General features: G+C 40.3%; 2 protein-coding genes across 7 annotated transcripts in view; both read left to right on the top strand.

Annotated features, from left to right (window-relative positions):
- Positions 1-14,102, top strand: part of LOC115129510 (nck-associated protein 1-like) — a 69,584-nt gene extending 55,482 nt beyond the window's left edge. For all 6 annotated transcript variants that reach the window (XM_029659974.2, XM_029659964.2, XM_065018257.1 and 3 more), the window contains 8 exons: positions 3,792-3,885; positions 4,158-4,240; positions 5,108-5,188; positions 5,402-5,495; positions 8,260-8,376; positions 8,670-8,779; positions 10,459-10,548; positions 11,672-14,102. In XM_029659974.2, the coding sequence (XP_029515834.1) occupies positions 3,792-3,885; positions 4,158-4,240; positions 5,108-5,188; positions 5,402-5,495; positions 8,260-8,376; positions 8,670-8,779; positions 10,459-10,548; positions 11,672-11,788 (786 nt within the window). In that variant the 3' untranslated portion in view covers positions 11,789-14,102. The remainder of the gene's footprint in view (positions 1-3,791; positions 3,886-4,157; positions 4,241-5,107; positions 5,189-5,401; positions 5,496-8,259; positions 8,377-8,669; positions 8,780-10,458; positions 10,549-11,671) is intronic.
- A 1,454-nt stretch (positions 14,103-15,556) lies between these two features.
- frzb (frizzled related protein) lies at positions 15,557-19,326 on the top strand. The gene is made up of 6 exons (XM_029659918.2): positions 15,557-16,459; positions 16,608-16,646; positions 16,800-16,859; positions 17,153-17,218; positions 17,567-17,771; positions 18,114-19,326. The coding sequence occupies exons 1-6, from the start codon at positions 16,000-16,002 to the stop codon at positions 18,235-18,237; spliced, it is 954 nt and encodes a 317-aa protein (XP_029515778.1). The 5' UTR covers positions 15,557-15,999; the 3' UTR covers positions 18,238-19,326.
- Positions 19,327-22,117: the final 2,791 nt, after the last annotated feature.

Here is a 22,117-nt window from a genome sequence, read left to right as displayed (position 1 = left end):
ACATTTTTTGAGAATTTCTTTTTTTATGCGTATGGAACATTTCTGAGATCTTTTATTTCAGCTCATTAAACATGGGACCAACACTTTACATGTTGTGTTTATAATTTTGTTCTGTATATTAGACTGGGACAAAATGGGTTCCTGGTAAGTGTTAGGAAAGCAGCTAGCCAGCCTATTGATAAACCTACATCAGAACCAAAATCACTTCTAATAGACGTACTGTACATACGTAGACCTCTGCGTTCCGTGGCTTGTTATTTGATTAGTGTTGCACTTTAGAGCTGCAAAATCTCTTTGATTCGATTTAGTGTAACTGGGATGAAAAGGTACTATGGTTAGGCACAAAATCATTCCTTATAGATATATACTGCCGTTCAAAAGTTTGGGGTCACTTAGAAATGTCCTTGTTTTTGAAAGAAAAGCACATTTTTTTGTCCATTAAAATAACATGAAATTCATCAGAAATACAGTGTAGACATTGTTAATGTTTTACATGACTATTGTAGCTGGAAACTTTTTTTAATGGAATATTTACATAGGCGTACAGAGGCCCATTATCAGCAACCATCACTCCTGTGTTCCAATGGCATGTTGTGTTAGCTAATCCAATTGTTTTAAAAGGCTAATTGATCATTTGCAATTATGTTAGCACAGCTGAAAACTGTTGTGCTGATTTTAAAGAATCAATAAAACTGGCCTTCTTTAGACTAGTTGAGGAACTGGAGCATATGTATTTGTGGGTTCGATTACAGGCTCAAAATGGCCAGAAACAAATAACTTTCTTCTGAAACTCATCAGTCTATTCTTGTTCTGAGAAATGAAGGCTATTCCATGCAAGAAACTGAAGATCTCGTACAGCGCTGTGTACTACTCCCTTCACAGAAAATTATAAACTTGGATTAGTTAACACAACGTGCCATTGGAACAGAGGAGTGATGGTTGCTGATAATGGGCCTCTGTAGATATTGCATTAAAAATAATCAGTTTCCAGCTACAATGGTCATTTACAACATTAACAATGTCGACACTGTATTTCTAATCAAGTTCGTTATTTTAATGGACAAAAGCACATTTTTTCTTTCAAAAACACGGACATTTCTAAGTGACCACAAACCTTTGAACGGTAGTGTGCATTACATGACACTAATGTCTTTGTTAGTGTTGCAAAACTGTTTTAGAAGAGTTCTTGTTGGAATGTCATTTATCTAAAGAATGATAATCAATGTTAAATTATTTTAGCTATTTTAGACTGACAAAATATTATGCATGTTTTTTCAAACCAATCTTTGGATTGTAATATAATTGGTGGTTTGTTTAGTCCCTAAAGCACACATTGGTGTGTTAACGTAGCTCTGGTACATATTTATGATTCTCTAACATGCAAACGTTTCCCTCCACATATGAAAGCAATTTGTGAAAATAAAATTGTTTTGGTATCTGATTCACAATCAGATGTAGGAATTAAGCATTGGTTTTATTCAGTCTGTGCACACCGAGTCGTGGTCATCAAGTTACTTTTTTGGCGAATCGTCTCAAAGTAAACTGAAGGAGTGGATGACATGTGAGGCATTGCAAGCGGCACACATGACTGTCTCAACATTTCAAAAACAATCCTTTGGCTCGTTGCGCCAAGACACCCATCACAGACAATTCTACGCCTCTAATTGTTTTTGATTGTGTCCCAAATGGCACTCAATTCCCTGCATGGTGTTCTTCAGCTTGCAAGCCTCCCCCTTTTTCCTCCAAACATAGCGGTGGTCATTATGGCCAAACAGTTCTATTTTGTTTCATCAGACCAGAGGACATTTCTTCAGATCTTTGTCCCCATGTGCAGTTGCAAACCGTAGTCTGGCTTTTATATGGTGGTTTTGGAGCAGTGGCTTCTTTCTTGCTGAGCGGCCTTTCAGGTTATGTCGATATAGGACTTGTTTTAATGTGGATATAGATACTTTGGTACCTGCTTCCTCCAGCACCTTCATAAGGTTGTTTTACTGTGCTGTCCTGGGATTGATTTTCACTTTTTGCACCAATGTACGGTCTTCTCTAGGAGACAGAGCGCGTCTCCTTCCTGAGCGGTATGACGGCTGCGTGGTCCCATGGTGTTTATACTTGCGTACTATTGTTTGTACAGATGAACATGGTACCTTCCGGCATTTGGAGATTGCTCCCAAGGATGACCCAGACTTGTGGAGGTCTACAAAAATAAATAATCTGAGGTCTTGGCTGATTTCTTTTGATTTTCCAATGATGTCAAGCATAGAGGCACTGAGTTTGAAGGTAGGCCTTGAAATACATCCACAGGTACACCTCCAATTGACTCAAATTATGTCAATTAGCCTGTCAGAAGCTTCTAAAGCCATGACATAATTTTCTGGAATTTTCCAATCTGTTTAAAGTCACAGTCAACTTAGTGTATGTAAACGTCTGACCCACTGGAATTGTAATACAGTGAATTATAAGTGAAATCATTTGTCTGTAAGGTAATTGTTGTAAAAATGACTTGTGTCATGCACAAAGTAGATCTTGACGTTAGAAGTTTACATAAACCTTAGCCAAATACATTTAAACTCAGTTTTTCACAATTCCTGACATACATTTAAGCCTAGTAAAAATCCCTGTCTTGGGGGGGGTTCTCCTGTTGAAACATTATTGAAGATTGATGATAAAAACATCCTAAAGATTGATTCTATACTTCGTTTGACAGTTCTACGAACTGTAATATGACTTTTCGTCTGAACTTCCGCCTGGACTTGCCCGCGCCTCGTGAGTTTGGATTGTTTACTAAACGCGTGAACAAAAAGGAGGTATTTGGACATAAATTATGGACTTAATCGAACAAATCAAACATTTATTGTAGAACTGGGATTCCTGGGAGTGCATTCTGATGAAGATCATCAAAGGTAAGTGAATATTTATAATGCTATTTCTGACTTCTGTTGAATCCACAACATGGTGGATATCTGTATGGCTTGTTTTGTTGTCTGAGCACTGTACTCAGATTATTGCATGGTGTGCTTTTTCGGATAAAGCTTTTTAAAAAATCTGACACAGCGGTTGCATTAAGGAGAAGTTTATCTAAAGTTCCATGCATAACACTTGTATTTTCATCAACATTTATGATGAGTATTTCTGTAAATTGATGTGGCTCTCTGTAAAATCACCGGATGTTTTGGAAGCAAAACATTACTGAACGTAACACGCCAATGTAAACTGAGATTTTTGGATATCAATATGAACTTTATCGAACAAAACATGCATGTATTGTGTAACATGAAGTCCTATGAGTGTCATCTGATGAAGATCATCAAAGGTTAGTGATTAATTGTATCTCTATTTCTGCTTTTTGTGACTCCTCACTTTGGCTGGAAAAATGGCTGTGTTTTTCTGTGACTAGGTACTGACCTAACATAATAGTTTGGTGTGCTTTCGTAGTAAAGCCTTTTTGAAAATGGACACTGTGGTGGGATTAACAACAAGTTTATCTTTAAAATGGTGTAAAATACTTGTATGTTTGATGAATTTGAATTATGAGATTTCTGTTGTTTTGAATGTGGTGCCCTGCACTTTCACTGGCTGTTGTCATATCGATCCTGTTAACGGGATCTAAGCCATAAGAAGTTTTAATCAATTTTAGAATAAGGCTGTAACAAATTGTGGAAAAAGTGAACGTTTGAATACTTTCCAAATGCACTGTATATATACTATATATCTCCCTATTTCTCTTCCTTCCTCTTTCCCTCACATTACTACTCCTCTCCCTGTCTCCCTCAACTCATTCTTCTCCTCTTCAGAAACTGGTGGTGGACAACGTTGAGGTTTTGACCCAGATGAGGACCAGCTTTGACAAGCCGGTAGAAATGGCTGCTCTGTTCAAGAAGCTCTCATGTGGGTACTCTGTCTGTATTTCTACTGGCCTGGTCAGTCTTACTGTGCCAGACAGACACTAGGCCCAGTGCTGCCAAGGGCCAAATAAGCAACAGATACATGATACATTCTCCCATAAATATAACTGTTATGCGTACGGACCTTTGGTTATGGCTGCTGAAGGGCAAAAGTGACGTAACATAACATCTAAATCTTATTTGCATACCAGTAAAATGACTAGAGACATGTCAGTTGTCTGTGAGGCTCACGTGTTTTTTGTCTTGGTGTTACAGCAGTCGACAGTGTTCTGAAACGGATGACCATCATCGGCGTTATCCTCTCATTCCGATCACTGGCTCAGGAGGCACTCCGAGATGTAAGTCGGCTCTTTTGAATTGTAGGACCCCTGTAGCAATATAAAAAATATATATCCTAATGATAATAATACTGCTATAGCTCATAGAAACACCTTCATGAATGGCAAAACAGAGAGTAAAAAAAGATATATCACAACGAATAAGGTTTTAAAGTGTCTGTCTTATATCTAGGAGATATTCAAAAGCTCAGAAATGATTTTTTTGAGATGTTAACCCATATTTAACCCCATTTTTGGTAGGGGTACCAAACTACTTCCATTCATTTCTTTTTACCGGTACAAGGTTACCTTCAGATGAGTCCTGTGACACTTGTGGGGGTCGTAGGGCAAAACGGGGAACACCATCTTGTTTGTGAGAATCTCCCCTTTCCATATTAGTTTGTAGTCCAAACAGTTCAGAAGCTACAGACAGTAGTTGGCACATTGGCGGTACCGACTTCAGACGTGTCCCGTGGGCAGTGGTGTAAAGTACTTAAATACTTTTAAGTACTACTTAAGTAGTTTTTTGAGGTATCTGTACTTTACTTTTAATATTTTTGACAACTTTTACTTTTACTCCACTACATTCATAAAGAAAATCTTGTACTTTTTGCTCCTTACATTTTACCTGACACCCAATAGTACTCCTTACATTTTTTTATGCTTAACAGGATAGGAAAATTGTCTAATTTTCATCCCTACTGCCTCTGATCTGGCAGACTCACTAAACACACATGCTTCGTTTCTAAATTGATTGGCATCATATATTGACACAATAGAGTACACAATTATCTTGATTTTTCATATTACACCCTGTGCTGAAGTTGGTTAAATCAAATATTTCTGGCTTAGTATTGAGGTAACACATTATCTTCTTCTTGTCAACAGGTGTTGTCGTGCCACATCCCATTCCTGGTGAGCTCAGTGGAGGACTTCAAGGATCACATTCCCAGAGAGACCGACATGAAGGTGAGAGACACAGTAGGACCTTTAATTGATGCTTCATGTGGTCAAGGTTGTGGGTTCAGTTCGCACAAGGATCACATACACTGTACTGTAAATTGCTTTCGATTAAAGCATCTGCTAAGTGGCATATATTATTCAAATTATTAATATGATATATAAATGGCTGTTGTGTTTGAAGCAGACTGACTCTCTGATGTCCTGTATGTTGATCATCAGGTGGCCATGAATGTGTATGAGCTGTCCTCTGCAGCAGGCCTGCCCTGTGAGATAGACCCTGCCTTAGTGGTGGCCCTCTCCTCCCAGAAGTCAGGTAAGATAGGACACTCCATACACTGCTTCATCACACAGCTGATACATGGAAGTCCATTTCTCTGTACGCACCATTGAGGATGTCTCTATGATTGTGTATTCGATGAAATTATTGTTAAATAATGACCAACTGTAACAAGAACACGTGAACTAGTTTGCTGCACATCTTGGATTTAGTCAATCGGCAATTTACATTTTGAATGAATGGATATGTTTAGCTGTTGAGCTGAAATGACTATCATATGGCTATCATATGCATCATAACCTGAGTTACATGTGCAAACACTGTGTATAGGGATAGTTTTCGCTGTTGAAATCTCAGAGTTTGAAAGTAAATCTGTTAATAATGGCAAAGAGAGAGAGAGTTGGACAAGCATTAGAACTACATTCCCTGCTGAGGTCATGTATCAAACTAATGTTTTCATAAATTAAAAAGAAAGACATGTCCTGTCAATTTTTCATAATCGCAACAGATATGCCATGCTTTGTTTAGGTAATGTTTTAACACCCCAGCACCCCTGAGGGACGTGTTACTTAACAGGACATGTTGATGCTTATACACACTGGTATTCGTTTGTCAAGTCATGTAGCCTGCAGCCATATCCACAAAGTGCTGTCCATTCCATATGTGCATCCCTTCACTTTTTCCACATTTTGTTACGTTACAGCCTTATTCTAAAATGTATTACATTTTTAAAAATCCTCATCAATCTATACACAATACCCCATAATGACAGGTTTTTTGAAATGTTTGCAAAATGATATATCAACAACTTGATTGGAGTCCACCTGTGGTAAATTCAATTGATTGGACATGATTTGGAAAGGCACACACCTGTCTATATATAAGGTCCCACAGTTGACAGTGCATGTCAGAGCAAAAACCAAGCCATGGGGTAGAAGGAATTTTCCGTAGAGCTCCGAGACAGGATTGAGTCGAGGCACAGATCTGGGGAAGGGTACCAAAAAATATCATAAGCATTGAAGGTCCCCACAAACACAGTGGTCTCCATCAATCTTAAATGGAAGAAGTTTGGAACAACCACGACTCTTCCTAGAGCTGGCCGCCCGGGCCAAACTGACCAATCGGGGGAGAAGGGCCTTTGTCAGGGACGTGACCAAGAACCCAATGGTGACTCTGACAGAGCTCCAGAGTTCCTCTGTGGAGATGGGAAAACCTTCTAGAAGGACAACCATTGCTGCAGCATTCCACCAATCAGGCCTTTATGGTAGAATGGCCAGACGGAAGCCACACCTCAGTAAAAGGCACTTGACAGCCCGCTTTGAGTTAGCCAAAAAAGCACCTAAAGGACTCTCAGGCCATGAGAAACAAGATTCTCTGGTTTGATGAATCCAAGATTGAGCTCTTTGGCCTGAATGCCAAGTGTCACATCTAGATAAGCATGGTGGTGGCAGCATCATGCTGTGGGGATGTTTTTCAGTGGCAGGGACTGGGAAACGACTCATGATCGAGGGAAAGATGAACGGACCAAAGTACAGAGAGATCGTTGATGAAAACCTGCTCCAGAGAACTCTTCACCTTCCAACAGGACAATGACCTTAAGCACACAGCCAAGACAATGCAGGAGTGGCTTCGGGACAAGTCTATGAATGTCCTTGAGTGGCCCAGCCAGAGCCCCGAATTGAACCCGATCAAACATCTCTGGAGTGACCTAAAAATAGCTGTGCAGCGACGCTCCCGATCCAACCTGACAGAGCTTGAGAAGATTTGCAGAGAAGAATGGGAGAAACTCTCCAAATACAGGTGTGCCAAGTCTGTAGCGTCATACCCAAGAAGATGTGAGACTTTAATAGCTGCCAAAGGTTCTTCAACAAAGTACAAAGTAAACGGTCAGAATACTTATGTAAATGTGATTTTTTTATGACAAAAATATCTAAACCTGTTTTTGCTTTATCATTATGGGGTATTGTTTGTAGATTGAGGGGAAAATAACTATTTAATCGATTTTAGAAATGGGCTGTAATTTAACAAAATGTGGAAAAAGTCAAGGGGTCTTAATACTTTCCGAATGCACTCTATGTCCCAAATGTTACCCTATTCCCAGAGATTCCTCTGTTTGCATCCCAAATGGCACCCTATCCCCTGTATAGGTGTCTGGTCAAAAGTAGTGCACTATATAGGGAATAGGGTGCCATTTGGGACGAAACCACTGGCTCTCCTCAAGTTCCCAGCCTCTCTCTGTTGCTCTAAGGAAAATACTCAATAACATTGCTTTAACTCTGTCAGAGCCATTAAGAGCCCTGCAGGCCGTTTGGCCAGCGAAGACATTTCTATTATGCCCCTGCTGTTCTTATACAAACCTCTGTTTAATATCAAAATAGTTATCAACCCTCAACTTCATCCACTAGGATGCAAATGGCACTCTTTTCACTATGTAGTGCACTACTTTTGACAAGGGCCTTAGGGAGACTCATAAGGGTCTGGTCAAAAGTAGTGCAATATAGAGAATAGGATGCCATTTGGGAGGCACTCCTACCCCGTGCTGGGTCCACATAGTTGAATCATCTCCCAGTGTTGTCCTGTTAATATAAATTACAGCTAATTACAGAGCCTTATTGCAGTTTGTCTTGGCTAGAGGGTCTTCGTGTTCAGATAATATCCAAACTGGATCCCCCCGATTTCCCCCAAACTGCTATTTTTTTTATATATTTTTTTCTCTATGTCATGATGCCAAGATAAAGTTGTGCTGTTAAGCTGTCATGGTGATGGTTTGTTAACAGACATTTCCTTTCTTTGGTAACAGAGAACATCAGTCCTGAGGAGGAGTACAAGATAGCGTGCCTGCTGATGGTCTTTGTGGCGGTCTCTATGCCCACCTTGGCAAGCAACGTCATGTCCCAGTATAGCCCTGCTATTGAAGGTACCTGTTTTTAGATACATGAAGTAAATGTTCCTATGTACATTTTAAGTCTATTTGTTGTTATACTGGATATGGTTCCTTCATAATAGTCCTTTGTTAATAGTGCTGTGACATACAGTAAGTAATAAGATGTCTTAAGGACATTTTATGTTAATTTGTTGTTCCATGTATATGGATTGATGTGGTTTAGTCTCAAGTTAACATTGTAGAGAGATATAGTAGATAGTTTTACCCGCAGTGTTTAACGACATAGTCGAGACACTAATATCTACTTGTCTGTCATCTTTTCACAGGTCACTGCAACAACATCCACTGTCTGGCTAAAGCCATAAACCAGATCGCTGCAGCTTTATTCACCATCCACAAGGGCAGCATCGAGGACCGCCTCAAAGAGTTCCTCGCAGTACGTTTTATAGTGGCAGTCCATTTGGTTTATACCACACATTTCTCTCCACCCTTTCTTATTATTTATTATAAGCAGCTCTCTTCCTTCATCTGTTTCCTATTTAATCTCTCTGGTGGGTTTTTCAAAATGTAGCGAGTGTATGCTAAATGGCACACTTCCCTATATAGTGCACTTCTTTTGGGCCCTGGAATAGAGTGCTATTTGTGACAGAGCCAAGGTCGTGTAAGAATTTATTACACACGGCGTGGGAGGAGGCAGGATATTTATTTTATTTCATTTTTTATTTTCATGACCGGGATTGATAAACATTAATGTTCCATAAACCTTCTGTGATTCTAAATCATTTTTTATTTTAATATCTGAAATGAATTTTCCTGGATACCGGGGCTTTTCCTGCATCGCTGAGGAGGAGGGTACAGCACACCACCAACCTTGTTTTCCCCTCTGTGTTTCCATTGGAATTATTCCTCATAAAATGTTGTCTCTTACTTTGTATTGCGCTCCAATATTGTATTACTACTGTTAAAATATGTAATGCTGTCTCCAGTCTGATACCATGTGAGATGCAGCCCAAGCCCCATCCTCTTTGAAACCCTGCAGTGTTTAGTTAAAATCCGAGAGGCAAGGTTAGAGTGGTAGACTTTAAATGTCGTAACATTGTGCTTTAAATGTCTGGTAACATTGTGCTTTAAATATGTCGTAACATTGTGCTTTAAATATGTCGTAACATTGTGCTTTAAATATGTCGTAACATTGTGCTTTAAATATGTCGTAACATTGTGCTTTAAATGTCTCGTAACATTGTGCTTTAAATGTCTCGTAACATTGTGCTTTAAATGTCTAGTAACATTGTGCTTTAAATGTCTAGTAACATTGTGCTTTAAATGTCTAGTAACATTGTGCTTTAAATGTCTAGTAACATTGTGCTTTAAATGTCTAGTAACATTGTGCTTTAAATGTCTAGTAACATTGTGCTTTAAATGTCTAGTAACATTGTGCTTTAAATGTCTAGTAACATTGTGCTTTAAATGTCTAGTAACATTGTGCTTTAAATGTCTAGTAACATTGTGCTTTAAATGTCTAGTAACATTGTGCTTTAAATGTCTAGTAACATTGTGCTTTAAATGTCTAGTAACATTGTGCTTTAAATGTCTAGTAACATTGTGCTTTAAATGTCTGGTAACATTGTGCTTTAAATGTCTAGTAACATTGTGAAAGTGATAGAAGAGACACGAGTGCTTCTATACATTTAGGACCGGTTTCCCCAGACACAGATAAATATTGCAGGACAAAAGGTTTGAATTGCTGTTTAGTTCAGAAATAGGATGTATCTGTGTGTGGGAAACCGGCCCTCGGTGTGAGAGTTGTTTTCTCCGGTGCAGCTTGGTGACTTGTAGAAACGTTGTGAAAAGACACCATGCTTCTTTCAGTGTTAAAGTTTACATTTGACATTTGAGTCATTTAGAAGACAATCTTATCCAGGGTAATTTATAGGAGCATTTAGGGTTAAGTGCATTGCTCAAGGGAACATCAACATTTTGGTTACTGGCGCAACACTCTTAACCGCTAGGCTATCTGCCGCCCCATTTTGAAGTTGTTCTTAAAGCTTCTAGTTCTTTACTATTCTTCTACACAGTCAGTTGAAACTGATTGAAACGGTTCTCTCTCCCGTGCAGCTTGCCTCCTCCAGTTTGCTGAAGATCGGCCAGGAGACTGACAAAACCACAACAAGGAACAGAGAATCTGTCTACTTGCTCCTGGATATGGTGAGTCACATACTGTATGGATGAGTCCCAAATGGCATCCTATTCCCTATATAGTGCACTACTATATAGGGCCCTATAGGCCATGGTCAAAAGTAGTGCAGTATATAGGGAATAGGGTGCCATTTGGGATGCAGATTAATGTTCTATTTTAACCCTTTATTTAACCAGGAAGTCCCGTTTAGGTCAGAAGAAATGTTTCCCAAAGGAGACCTGGAAAATTAATTTAGGAGAGTCCTATACTAAAAATTGATGACACTATATCAAACAGAATGACAAAGAGTTGCAGTTTTAGAAAGTTAGGCTTACTATAAATAAGGATTACAATAGTCCAAGTAGATTGGAGTTGTACTGTATACTGTAGCACTTGAACTTTGAACTTGACATGCATTATGACTAAGCTAGCCATCATCTAACACATTGTCACATCATCTAATTATCATCTAACCATCATCTAACTAACACATGTAATATACCAGTTGGTTCCAAGGTCAACATTTTCACTAGCATTGGCCAGCACAAAGTAGAAGGAAAAGGAAGAGAATCGCATAACCTTTCTACTGGAAAATGAGCCGAGCATTATTTTCTTTGGAAAATGAACAGAGCACTATTTTCTTTCTGACTGTATTGAAAATTACATATGCAGTCATGCATACACATGTATGGTCTTTTGATCAGAGATGCTTACTCATTGGTCTGGACAGTTGCTTTCCTTTGAAGAATAATCTACAGGAGGGAGGTTGTTGAATAGAAAGACAACTGTAATGGAAAGAAGGAAGAATCAGCCACAGTCTTTATCCTGCAGTGGACCTGGCATAGGATAGAACACACACTCACACACACACACACCCTTCTGCCTAATCCATGGGGCTACTCTGCCCCGATAACATAGAGAACAAGGCAAGATCACAAAAGTGTGATTAAACTTAATCTGCATCCCAAATGGCACCCTATTCCCTTGTATAGCACACTAGTTTTGACCAGAGCCGTATGTGGGCCCTGGTCAAAAGTTGTGCACTTATATAGGGAATAGGGTGCCATTTGGGATGCACCCTATGTGTAACTTTGTTCACACAGTGTTTATTTTGGGTTGTGTCCTTATCCATCCATGTGTTTTCTCTACCAGATTGTGCAGGAGTCCCCATTCCTGACCATGGACCTTCTGGAGTCTTGCTTCCCCTATGTGCTGCTCCGTAACGCATACCACGCCGTCTACAAGCAGAGTGTGCCTTCCTCCACCTGAGAGCCCTGAGAGGAGGTGAAAAGAGGATAGAGAGGCTAGAGAGGAGGAGGTGGAGAGGCTAGAGAGGAGGAGGAGGAAGAGGAGAGGCTATAGAGGAGGAGGAGGAGGAGGAGAGGCTAGAGAGGAGGAGGAGGAGAGGCTAGAGAGGAGGAGGAGGAGGAGAGGCTAGAGAGGAGGAGGAAGAGGAGGAGAGGCTAGCGAGAGAGGAGAGGCTAGCGAGAGAGGAGAGGCTAGCGAGAGAGAGAGAGAGAGGCAGGGAGGCTAGCGAGAGAGCGAGAGGCAGGGAGGCTAGCGAGAGAGAGAGAGAGGCAGGGAGGCTAGCGAGAGAGAGAGAGAGGCAGGGAGGCTAGCGAGAGAGAGAGAGAGAGGCAGGGAGGCTAGCGAGAGAGAGGGAGGCTAGCGAGAGAGAGAGGCAGGGAGGCTAGCGAGAGAGAGAGAGAGAGAGAGAGAGGCAGGCGGGGAGGCTCCCTGCCTAGCGAGAGAAAGAGGTTTTGTCTGGAGCCTTAGCATGCAGAGAGTGAAGGAGACAACATCGGGCCTTATGTATCAAACTTCTCAGAGTAGGAGTGATCATTTGAAATCAGTTTAGCCTTTTAGATCACAATTAATGAGATGTAATATTTTATTTGGATCCCACTGCTAATCTCTTCCTGGAGTCCAAACAGGAAACAAAACGACAAATAGAATACATAAAATACATAACACTACATAATACACTACATAATACAATGCTTAATACAATACTTAATACAAATGCAGAATACACTACATAATACAATACTTAATACAGTGCAGAATACACTACATAATGCAATACTTAATACAATGAGGAATATAATACAAAATGTATAAAAATGTCTCTCTTCACAGTCCCCGTTGTGCCGTAAGGTGTTCTTTTATCCATTTTTTAAAATCTGGTTGTATTGCTAGTTTGAGTTACCCGGGGTGGTAGAGAGTTCCATTTAGTCATGGCTCTATGTAATACTGTGCGTTTCCCAGCCTCTGTTCTGGACCTGGGGGACTGTGAAGATGCCTCTGGCTGCATGTCTTGTGTTGTACCAATGAGTGTCCGAACTATGTGCCAACTGCTTGAACAAACAGTTCGATACCTTTAACCAATCAACACCTGGCAAAAAAAAGACTTTGAGCCAAGAGAGATTGACATGCATACCACTGACATCCACCCTCTATACATTTTCTGTGCAATATGTGCTGCTCTGTTCTGGATCAACTGCAATTTTCCTTTGTCCTTATTTGCCGCACAAGTTTACACAACTGGGCAGTAGTCCAAGTCTGACAAAACTAGGGCCTGTAGGACCTGTCTGGTTGATTTCGATGTCAAGAAAGCAGAGCAACTTCTTATCATGAACAGAACTCTTCCCATTTTAGCAACCATTTAGTCTATATGTTTTGACCATGACAGTTTGCTAGCTAGGGTTACACCCAGCAGTTACATAGACAGGGGACCTGATCCTAGATCAGAACTCCTACTCTGAGACACTTGATACATGCAGGCAGCCCCAGAGCCCTATACTGAGAATAGAAATATATGGCTCTGTACAACTTGAGAGTCTGATATGATGATGTGACCATTGTGGGTGTGCTGTGTTTCATCTTCAGTCTTAAAGAAAACAAAAAATAATATTATTGGTTTTGTGGGATCAGGGTTTTTTCTTTTCACCCAGTTTATGAATGAATCATTTGTTTACTTAAATTAATCTGATGTAAAGCTTTGTTGACAATGATCAGTGGTACACTACTACTTAATTACATTTTTGAATACTGTCATAATCTTTCGTTTCTAAATATTGAATGGGTTAAAAAATGTAACACTAAAATTGCTATTAAGGGGAACATTGCAATGTGCAAAACTAATTGCAGATTTTTGGGGAAATGATGATCCACAGTTATTCCATTCACCATCATCTGTTGATTATTACAGTATGTGTATCTGTGAATTTGTGTTAATTACATTCTTGTGTTCTTTTGAGATATTTGCCAAACTGTTGAGAAACCATAGCATTTTATATTATTTGGAGCTAAGCTAAAATGTTGGTATTAAACTTAAATATTATGAAAAGTGGTAACAGATCGTTGATATTTGTATAAAGCATAGAATAATTTTTTAACTAAATGCCTCATTGGCATAACCACTCCATTGTACCTGTCTGTATGGTATATAATAAACATTCTTTCATATGTATTGAATGTTAATAAATAGCTCTCCTTTTACCACTTTTATATGTTTTCGATGTTTCGATGAACTGTGTGTCCTCCATAACGTGACAAATAAATCTTCGGCTATATCCACTTACTGGCCTAATGTGTGATGTTTGTTGTTGTTGTTGACATGTATGAATCTAAACTTCAGGACACAAACTGCACACAAAATTCTATACATACTCAGACAGACATACAGTACTACGATTAGCCTAATCATTTTAACTTGAGTTTGCATTTGAGACATTCGTTTAGAGAAATGTCCACAAAAGTTCAAGCTGTCACACTTGGCAGGTAATTGTCAAACTCACATCTGACCTGATTGTCTTATTGTGTTATTGAGTTGGCTTCTCAGTGTATTCTGAAACAAAGGTTGTCTAGAACTTGAAGGTCTTTCCTAGAACAGATGTATTTTCGTAGGCCAACATTGGTCTTAGTCACTTGTTTCGTGCTTTTTTGTATGGTTTTTTTGCTGTCAAAATATTAGTGGGGAAGTGTTCCTCCACCCTGAGGGTGCCGGCCAGCAGCCATCACATTGACGTTCCCCTGGTCATAATATAAAACACCCCCTCAGTCACGTGATCACACACACACACAAGCATAGATACGTGTGAACACACACACACACGATCAGTAGTTTCCGTGTTCATGTTTGACTGGAGGAACAAATGTGAACATTATAATAATGGCTGACAGGTAATCAGGCGACCCTTTGATCTACAAATCTTAAATCCTAAATCTGCTCTCTTTTCCACTGGTACACTATTTGTGAGAAACTAAATGAAAAGGCTCTTTAAGAAGCTTTCATAACAGTAATTTGCTCCACTTTATTTGGCCTAATTTTGCATGGATCCAGAAAACTCTGAAATGGTATTTAATTAAATAGTGAACACTGAAATGGTATTTAATTAAATAGTGAACACTGAAATGGTATTGAATTAAATAGTGAACACTGAAATGGTATTGAATTAAATAGTGAACACTAAAATGGTATTGAATTAAATAGTGAACACTGAAATGGTGAATACTGTATCTTAATTATAATGAACTATTTGACCCTATATGACCTCTTGGTCACATGTAATGTAAACGATCCCTTTAAAATCCTCCATGCTGTTCATTGTATATTATTTAAACACTGTTTGCATAAAGGATGCTATTTAACACATTCTTAATCTTGTCAACAGCCAATGAGCCTATTAACACTCATCAAAGACAATTGTGTTGTGTTTACACTAGTTAGGCTTGATTAAAGTTCATTGTGTACTTAGCACTGTCCTCATATGTCTTTAGATTTGTGACTTTATACTGGTGTCTTTATAAGGGTTTCATGACTTTACTTTTAATGCAAATAGAAATGAATAGGCCTAGCTACTGAAATGAGTTAGGCCATGTAGCCTATTTCATAACGACCAAGCGTTTCAAAGAAGGCTGTGGGACAAGCTATCTAGCCCTGCTTGGTATTGGCTTGAAGCAGGAGAGGAGGAGTGTCCTGGGTCAGACTGAGGCATGATGATGATGCGGAGGGGTAAAAAAGCTGGTCCCGCACTGTGCGGTCACTGCGATTCCAGCGAGCAATCACTGCAGCGCAAACTGGTCTGGGGAGGAAGGGATAGAGAGAGCGGAGCCACCACCCCAGCCCACTTCCACCCGCAATATGATCACACACGCGCCGATGGAATAAGCAACAAAAGAACAGTGGGACAACTAAAGGAATCTCCACGTTATCTCCCGCTAGGAATTCGATTCGAATAGGCTTTGTTGTTTTGGTTTTACGCACGAAAGATGACTTTCGCTCCTCGTTCCTTCTACGTGACGCTAAGTTTGGACACGTCCAGGTAGACAGACAACTTTCGACAGCAACTTTAGGGCTATAGATTTTAGGATTGCATTGAAGTTTATCCATACCTACTTCATAACCAGGCATTGCATTTAGCTTTCAATTTTTTAAATTTTGTTATCCGAAACCACCTGTCTGAATATAACTGAGGATGATCATGTTTTCACACGAGTTTTTCGTCTCCTTCCTCGCGGTTACCTGTCTGTTTGGGATACCCAGAGCGTCCGCAGCGGCTTGCGAGCCCATCCGGATCCCACTGTGCAAGTCCATGCCCTGGAACATGACGAAAATGCCCAACCACCTCCACCACAGCACCCAGGCGAACGCAGTCTTAGCGATTGAGCAGTTTGAAGGGCTTCTTGGCACTCAGTGCAGTCCAGATTTACTGTTCTTTCTGTGCGCAATGTACGCTCCAATATGCACTATTGACTTCCAACACGACCCTATCAAGCCATGCAAGTCGGTGTGTGAACGGGCGAAGTGCGGCTGTGAACCGGTGATGAAGCGATATAATCACACCTGGCCAGAGAGCTTGGCCTGCGAAGATCTGCCAGTCTATGACCGGGGAGTCTGTATCTCGCCAGAGGCCATTGTCAAAGCAGAAGGACCAGGTAGGATAAGGGTGTATTTCCTAAATAGATATTGTGAATAAATATACCTCACATAATATAAAGAGATCAAAGGGAAAATATGATGATGATGATGTACAATTCTCTACATCAGCCACTTGTAAGTAAATATTATTCCTCTCTTCCTCAGACAACCCCTATTATCAAGACCCCTCAAAATGCTCACCTGGTAAGATCCATGTGACCCTTGAATATGTTCCCAATATAAAGTGACAAAAAAAAATTAAACCACAGTTGTCTATTTTATTAGAGGCTACTTGTGAAGTGATAGATTGTACTGTTCTTCAGTGAAAATGTTCTCATCATTGTTATCTTTATTCAGAATCAACTCCTGACTTTCCAAGTGACTCTCACAATGTGAACTGTAAAGGGGCCAACAATGGTAAAATAATATTCACATTTTCTTTGCTTTATCTAAACATTTGAATACTTTTGCATGGAGCTGTTTTTGTCCTAACATACTAAAAATGTATCCTAATGTGCTTAGAAATGTATGTCTACAATATTGTTGGCTATTGAATTTAGTACTGAAGAATCTTTTCTGTACAGTATTATGTTAGAATATGATATAGATGTTGATGTCATGTGTTTGTCATTACATTTATTTCAAGAATGTAATATTGCTGTTCAAATACCAGATGTTCTACAATGAATCACATCCTTTTATTGTCTCAGATCGATGCAAGTGCAAGTCGGTAAGACTGGGTCTCAAGACCTACCTAAAGAGTAATTACAACTATGGTGGGTCATTTTCTGTATGACTTTTTAGGCAATTATTTTTGCAGTTCTGAAGTGAGTGAGAGAAGATTCCAGAATGAGAGAGATATAGTTAGCTAATTATTACAATGCATGATATTATCATTGTCCTAAAACTCTGGATGTTATTCCAGACACAGATTAAACCTAGTCCTGCAGTAAAAAGCACTCTCAATGGAATCTCCATCAAAAGCGCTTTTTAGTCCTGGACTAGGCTTAATTCATGTCCAGGAAACCGTCCCTGAATGTTCAGTCAAACAAATTGGCTTTCAAATGTAAAGGTTCCTAAAATAATCAAATGAAATAAAATTGTGTTTAATCTTTTCCTCCCAGTGATTCGTGCGAGGGTGAAGGAGATTAGAAGCAGAAATCATGATCTGAGTGCCATCGTGGAGGTCAAAGACATCCTGAAGTCTTCCTTAGTGAACATCCCTCGTGATACAGTCACACTGTACTACAACTCTGGCTGTCCCTGTCCTCCTCTCACTGCCAACGACGAGTACATCATCATGGGTTACGAGAACGAGGAGAGATCCAGGTACGTCTTTAGCCAGTCGTATTACTGTATCTCTGTTAGCAACAATCATTCATGGAATCATTTATATATGATTGTGTACATCAGCAGAGCTGTCAATTCCAAATATCATAATTGATAGCAATGGAGGAGAATAGGAATTGGAATGGAACTTTCAGTTAACTTTCAGTTAAAAATGTACAACAAGGTTGGAGACAATTCCATTTCAATTCAGGCTTGAAATGGAATTGACTCCAACCCTGTTGTACATTTTTAAGGAAGGCAGTAGGACCTACTGTAGCCCTACTTCCAGCTTTATGTAATTCATAACACATTGTAACTCATATGCCCCCCACCTGTCTGTAGACTTCTGCTCATCGAAGGCTCCATTGCTCAGAAGTGGAAGGACCGTATGGGGAGGAAGGTGAGGCGTTGGGACCAGAGCCGGGGGAACTCGGGGAGAAGCAATATGCGGAGGAGCCGCCACTGATCAACCAAGACGCGTCCCTGTGCAGTGATGATCGGGTTGCAAAATTCCACCAACTTTCCCAAAATTCCAAGTTTTCTGGAATCAGGAGGGAATAAGCAAGAAATATGTAATCCTCCAACTGGGAATTCTGGGAATTTGGGGAAAGTTACCAGAATGTTGCAACCCTAAATGATGACATATGGGACAACATATGGAGATAGAAAGAAAAGTGTTTGCAGACAGAAAACTGAAATTGCACTATTGCACGTTTTATTTTTCAAAACTGTTGTAGCTGAATGTAGATTATTTTTTAGTTGTTGCTTTGTTTTGTATTATATTTGTTTATAATTCTTTTTTTGTGTGTGTTTTCATAATTTTTTTGCACAAACAAAATGTTCATTTAACAGTGCTGGGTGTGTGTACAGTTGGACGAGACTTGCGAGGGACTTTACTGGAAGAGTGACAGGGACTGCATCCTACATGGCATCCTATTAACTATATAGGGAACTTTGGACTTGGCCCAGGCTCTGGTCAAAAGTAGTGAACTATATAGGAAATAGGGTGTCATTTAGGATGCACAATGGTCTTAGCACAGCATTATGTTAGAAGCACTCTAAAGAAAAATGATGAATATTTATCTAGCAGCTAGAGACTGCACATGGGATGAAGTGGATGTCTTTAAGATACCAAAGTGCTTTTATGATGGGGTGCTCTGTTATGCTTTATTTCTTTTAAAGGAAACACAAACAAGTTGTAATCTGGCTATTTTACACTACAAGAAGATTTAACACGTTTCAAAGGAGAAAAATTAACAAAGGATGAGGAAGGTGGGAGGGAGGCGGGACATATGTTTGAATTGCTTTCTTATATGTCTCATGCTTTGGAGCTCTGATGATTTGCTAAGTGTCTTTCTTCCGGTCGTTTTTGGTGCTTCGGGTTTTTCTAAACTGAACTGTAGTTTTATACTTCTCATATACATCACTCTGGTTTGTCTTCGTACACAACATACATACATATATAAATCTATGAAATGCTAACCACCGCTCAATTGTGATTTTAAATCTGATTTGAGTGCTTTATTAAACATTGTCTGGCTGGTGTCATATCCAACGCATAGTCCATGGCTGTATGAGCTGTCTTGCACATAATGTGATCAGAACATGTTTTTATTCCAAAACAATATTTTCCTCAGCAAACATGTAGTATACAGTATTACCCGTACCTGTATAGCCTAACCTACTTGAAGAACTCAACCTGACTAAATTGACCCGACTAAGCTACAACATGGGTAGCCATGACTGACTAGCCTACACACTTCAACATATTGAGAGAAGCTTGTTGAGTCTGTACTGTAAATGAACAGGAGTTAAAGGAATGAAGAGGGAAGCTATATGTATGAGTGGCTACGAGGTTGAGGAAAGTCAGAGAGAGAATCTGGACTGAGGCCAAATCAGCGTACTGCTCGCCTGCTCCCTCCCGGCCTATGAAAGCATTCATGCTCTTAGTCAGAGGGAGTCTGTTTATCATCCAACAGTACAGTCTCAAAACCAAACCAATCGACAGGGAAAGAGTGTTGGCCTCTAATGTGAAATAATGCTTGCTCGCTATGAACAGACAAAGCTTGGTCTTGCGCGGTGACAGACAGAAGCAGCAAAACAGATTCTCCTCACACTAAAAGAGGTCTACCAGTATCACATGAACCATACAAAGTGTATTAGTTTGTCAAGCAACCTAATTCACCACTCTAGTGAAGAATAGAGTGCATAGTAAAAAATGCACAATAGAACAAGAATACAATTCATAATTTAACTATTTTACTGTTGCTTACTTGTCATGTGAAACTAAATAGGAAAGTGGATATTTTATTATTTGTCACCCAGGTCAGCGATAATACTGAGGTCTTGAATGCTTCCTGGCCCACACTACTGTACGTCATCAAAGATTCTACATCTCCCTATGTGAAGTCCATAGACTAAGAATGATGATCGTTCTATTTCTATGACAACGTCACCCTGTCGGGTGCTGCCGGAACCTTATGTACAGGTGATCAGATATGAAGTGTAGGGGAGGAATATACGAGTGAGGAGACTTAATCATGGACTGTCTGTGGTGAGTTTATGAGATAATGAACACAAAATGAACTTGTTATAACAAGCCCACCGCGATGTTCGGTCCATGAATTGGGAGGCCATCTTCAGCCATACACACGCAGGCATGCACAGGTGCACACACACACTACTACCTCTGTCTTGTTTTAGTGCAACCGGACGCTTGGGATAAATCACTCTCATAATTAATCTGTCCCACCTCCTGCATTTTACTCACGTAAATGATGCACCATATGGAAACCATCAAATCCCAGTACAGTGCAGTGAGAGATGTAAATCTTGTTTTCCGGCGTAGCCGCTCTGCTCGGGGCTGGGTTGTGTCCCAAATAGCACCCAATTCCCTATAGTGCACTACCCTATGGGCCAGGGTCCAAAGTAGTGCACTATCTAGGGAATAAGGTGTCATTTGGATCACAGTTCAAGTGGTGTGAGATCATGGAAGAGGCACGACTCTGTTCCAGGCCAGCGCCTTCCTGCCTCCCTAAACACATTACTGACTGGGTTTATAAGACACATATTTAATGACTTCCATAAGAGCACAGTGAGTGACACACCATCAAGCCCTACTGTACCTGCTACCTCTCGGCTGAAAGCTGGAACGATAGGTCAGATAAAGTGCACTTTTAATCCCTCTTCACTCTGCAAAAGGAGTGATTTTATTTCACATTATGACTTTGCAATAATTAAATTATGCATCAACTCTAAAACAATGTAATTAGAGTTGCCATTTGTCATTCTCCTGTAGAATAAAACAATGCAATGATGCATGATAAGAAACTATTCTGTGATTCCAGAATATTCACCTCTATCTGCTCTCCTTCTATCTGTTCCTCTCCTCTACCTCGCTGGGGAGACTGAGGCAGTATCTACCCGTTTCCCATGAAAGCTCAGCAGCTCTGTTTCCTGTGCTGGAGCTCAGGGGAAGGCAGGGGGGAGGGGAGGGGATGGGGAGAACCCTGGGTCAAAGCCCTCGCTGGCTCAATGCTCAGAGGTTGTGGCTGGAGAGAGAGAGAGATGAAACGGTCCAGGGATGAGAACACAGTGGCAACACATCGAACTCATCTCTCTCTCTCTCTCTCTTTCCATCTCTTCTCCATCTCTCTATTTCCATAGTTCCTCCATCTCTCTCTCTCTCTCTCTCTCTTTCCATCTCTATTTCCATATTTCCTCCATCTCTCTCTATTTCCATATTTCCTCCATCTCTCTCACTCTCTCTCCATCTATTCTACATCCATCTCTCTCTCTCTTGCTCTCTCTCTCTGTCAGAAACCTCTGTTTTCTCTGTCCTCACCGGTTTGTGGTACGCACCGACCACCGTCACATAGAGAACACACTGGAACAAAATCTCTCATCACCACAAGCGACCCCTTTGGACCCTTTGGAGGAGATGGCTGATCTGTTCCTTCCTCATCCTCTGGCTTTATGAGTAGAAGAGCCACATGTTAGAAGAATTAGCTAGGAAGCATATCAAGTCCGGACAAAATGTGTTTAACCAGTGTCCCAGCTGGTTCCATGGTTGCTTTTGTCCCATGTCCAATGCAAACTAACTTGCGTCAGATAAGATTTACCAGGCTGCAACAGACCCTAATTGATTATCTTGTGGTTTATCATTGGTGGAAGCGTGAACGGGCCAGACCATGGGCGTTAGAAGTGTGAAACATGAAGTTTGGGTAGATGTATAGAGACAGGTTCTGTGCTGCTGCTGTTCTGCTTATTGCCCAGGCCCAGCATGTTTAATGTTCCCCCTGGAGAGATGACCTCTACTTCCCCTGCTGATGGCTGGCTTCAACGAG

Source organism: Oncorhynchus nerka, linkage group LG1 (assembly GCF_034236695.1).
Source record: "Oncorhynchus nerka isolate Pitt River linkage group LG1, Oner_Uvic_2.0, whole genome shotgun sequence".
NCBI lineage: Eukaryota > Metazoa > Chordata > Actinopteri > Salmoniformes > Salmonidae > Oncorhynchus > Oncorhynchus nerka.
This window is presented reverse-complemented; position numbering and strand designations above follow the sequence as displayed.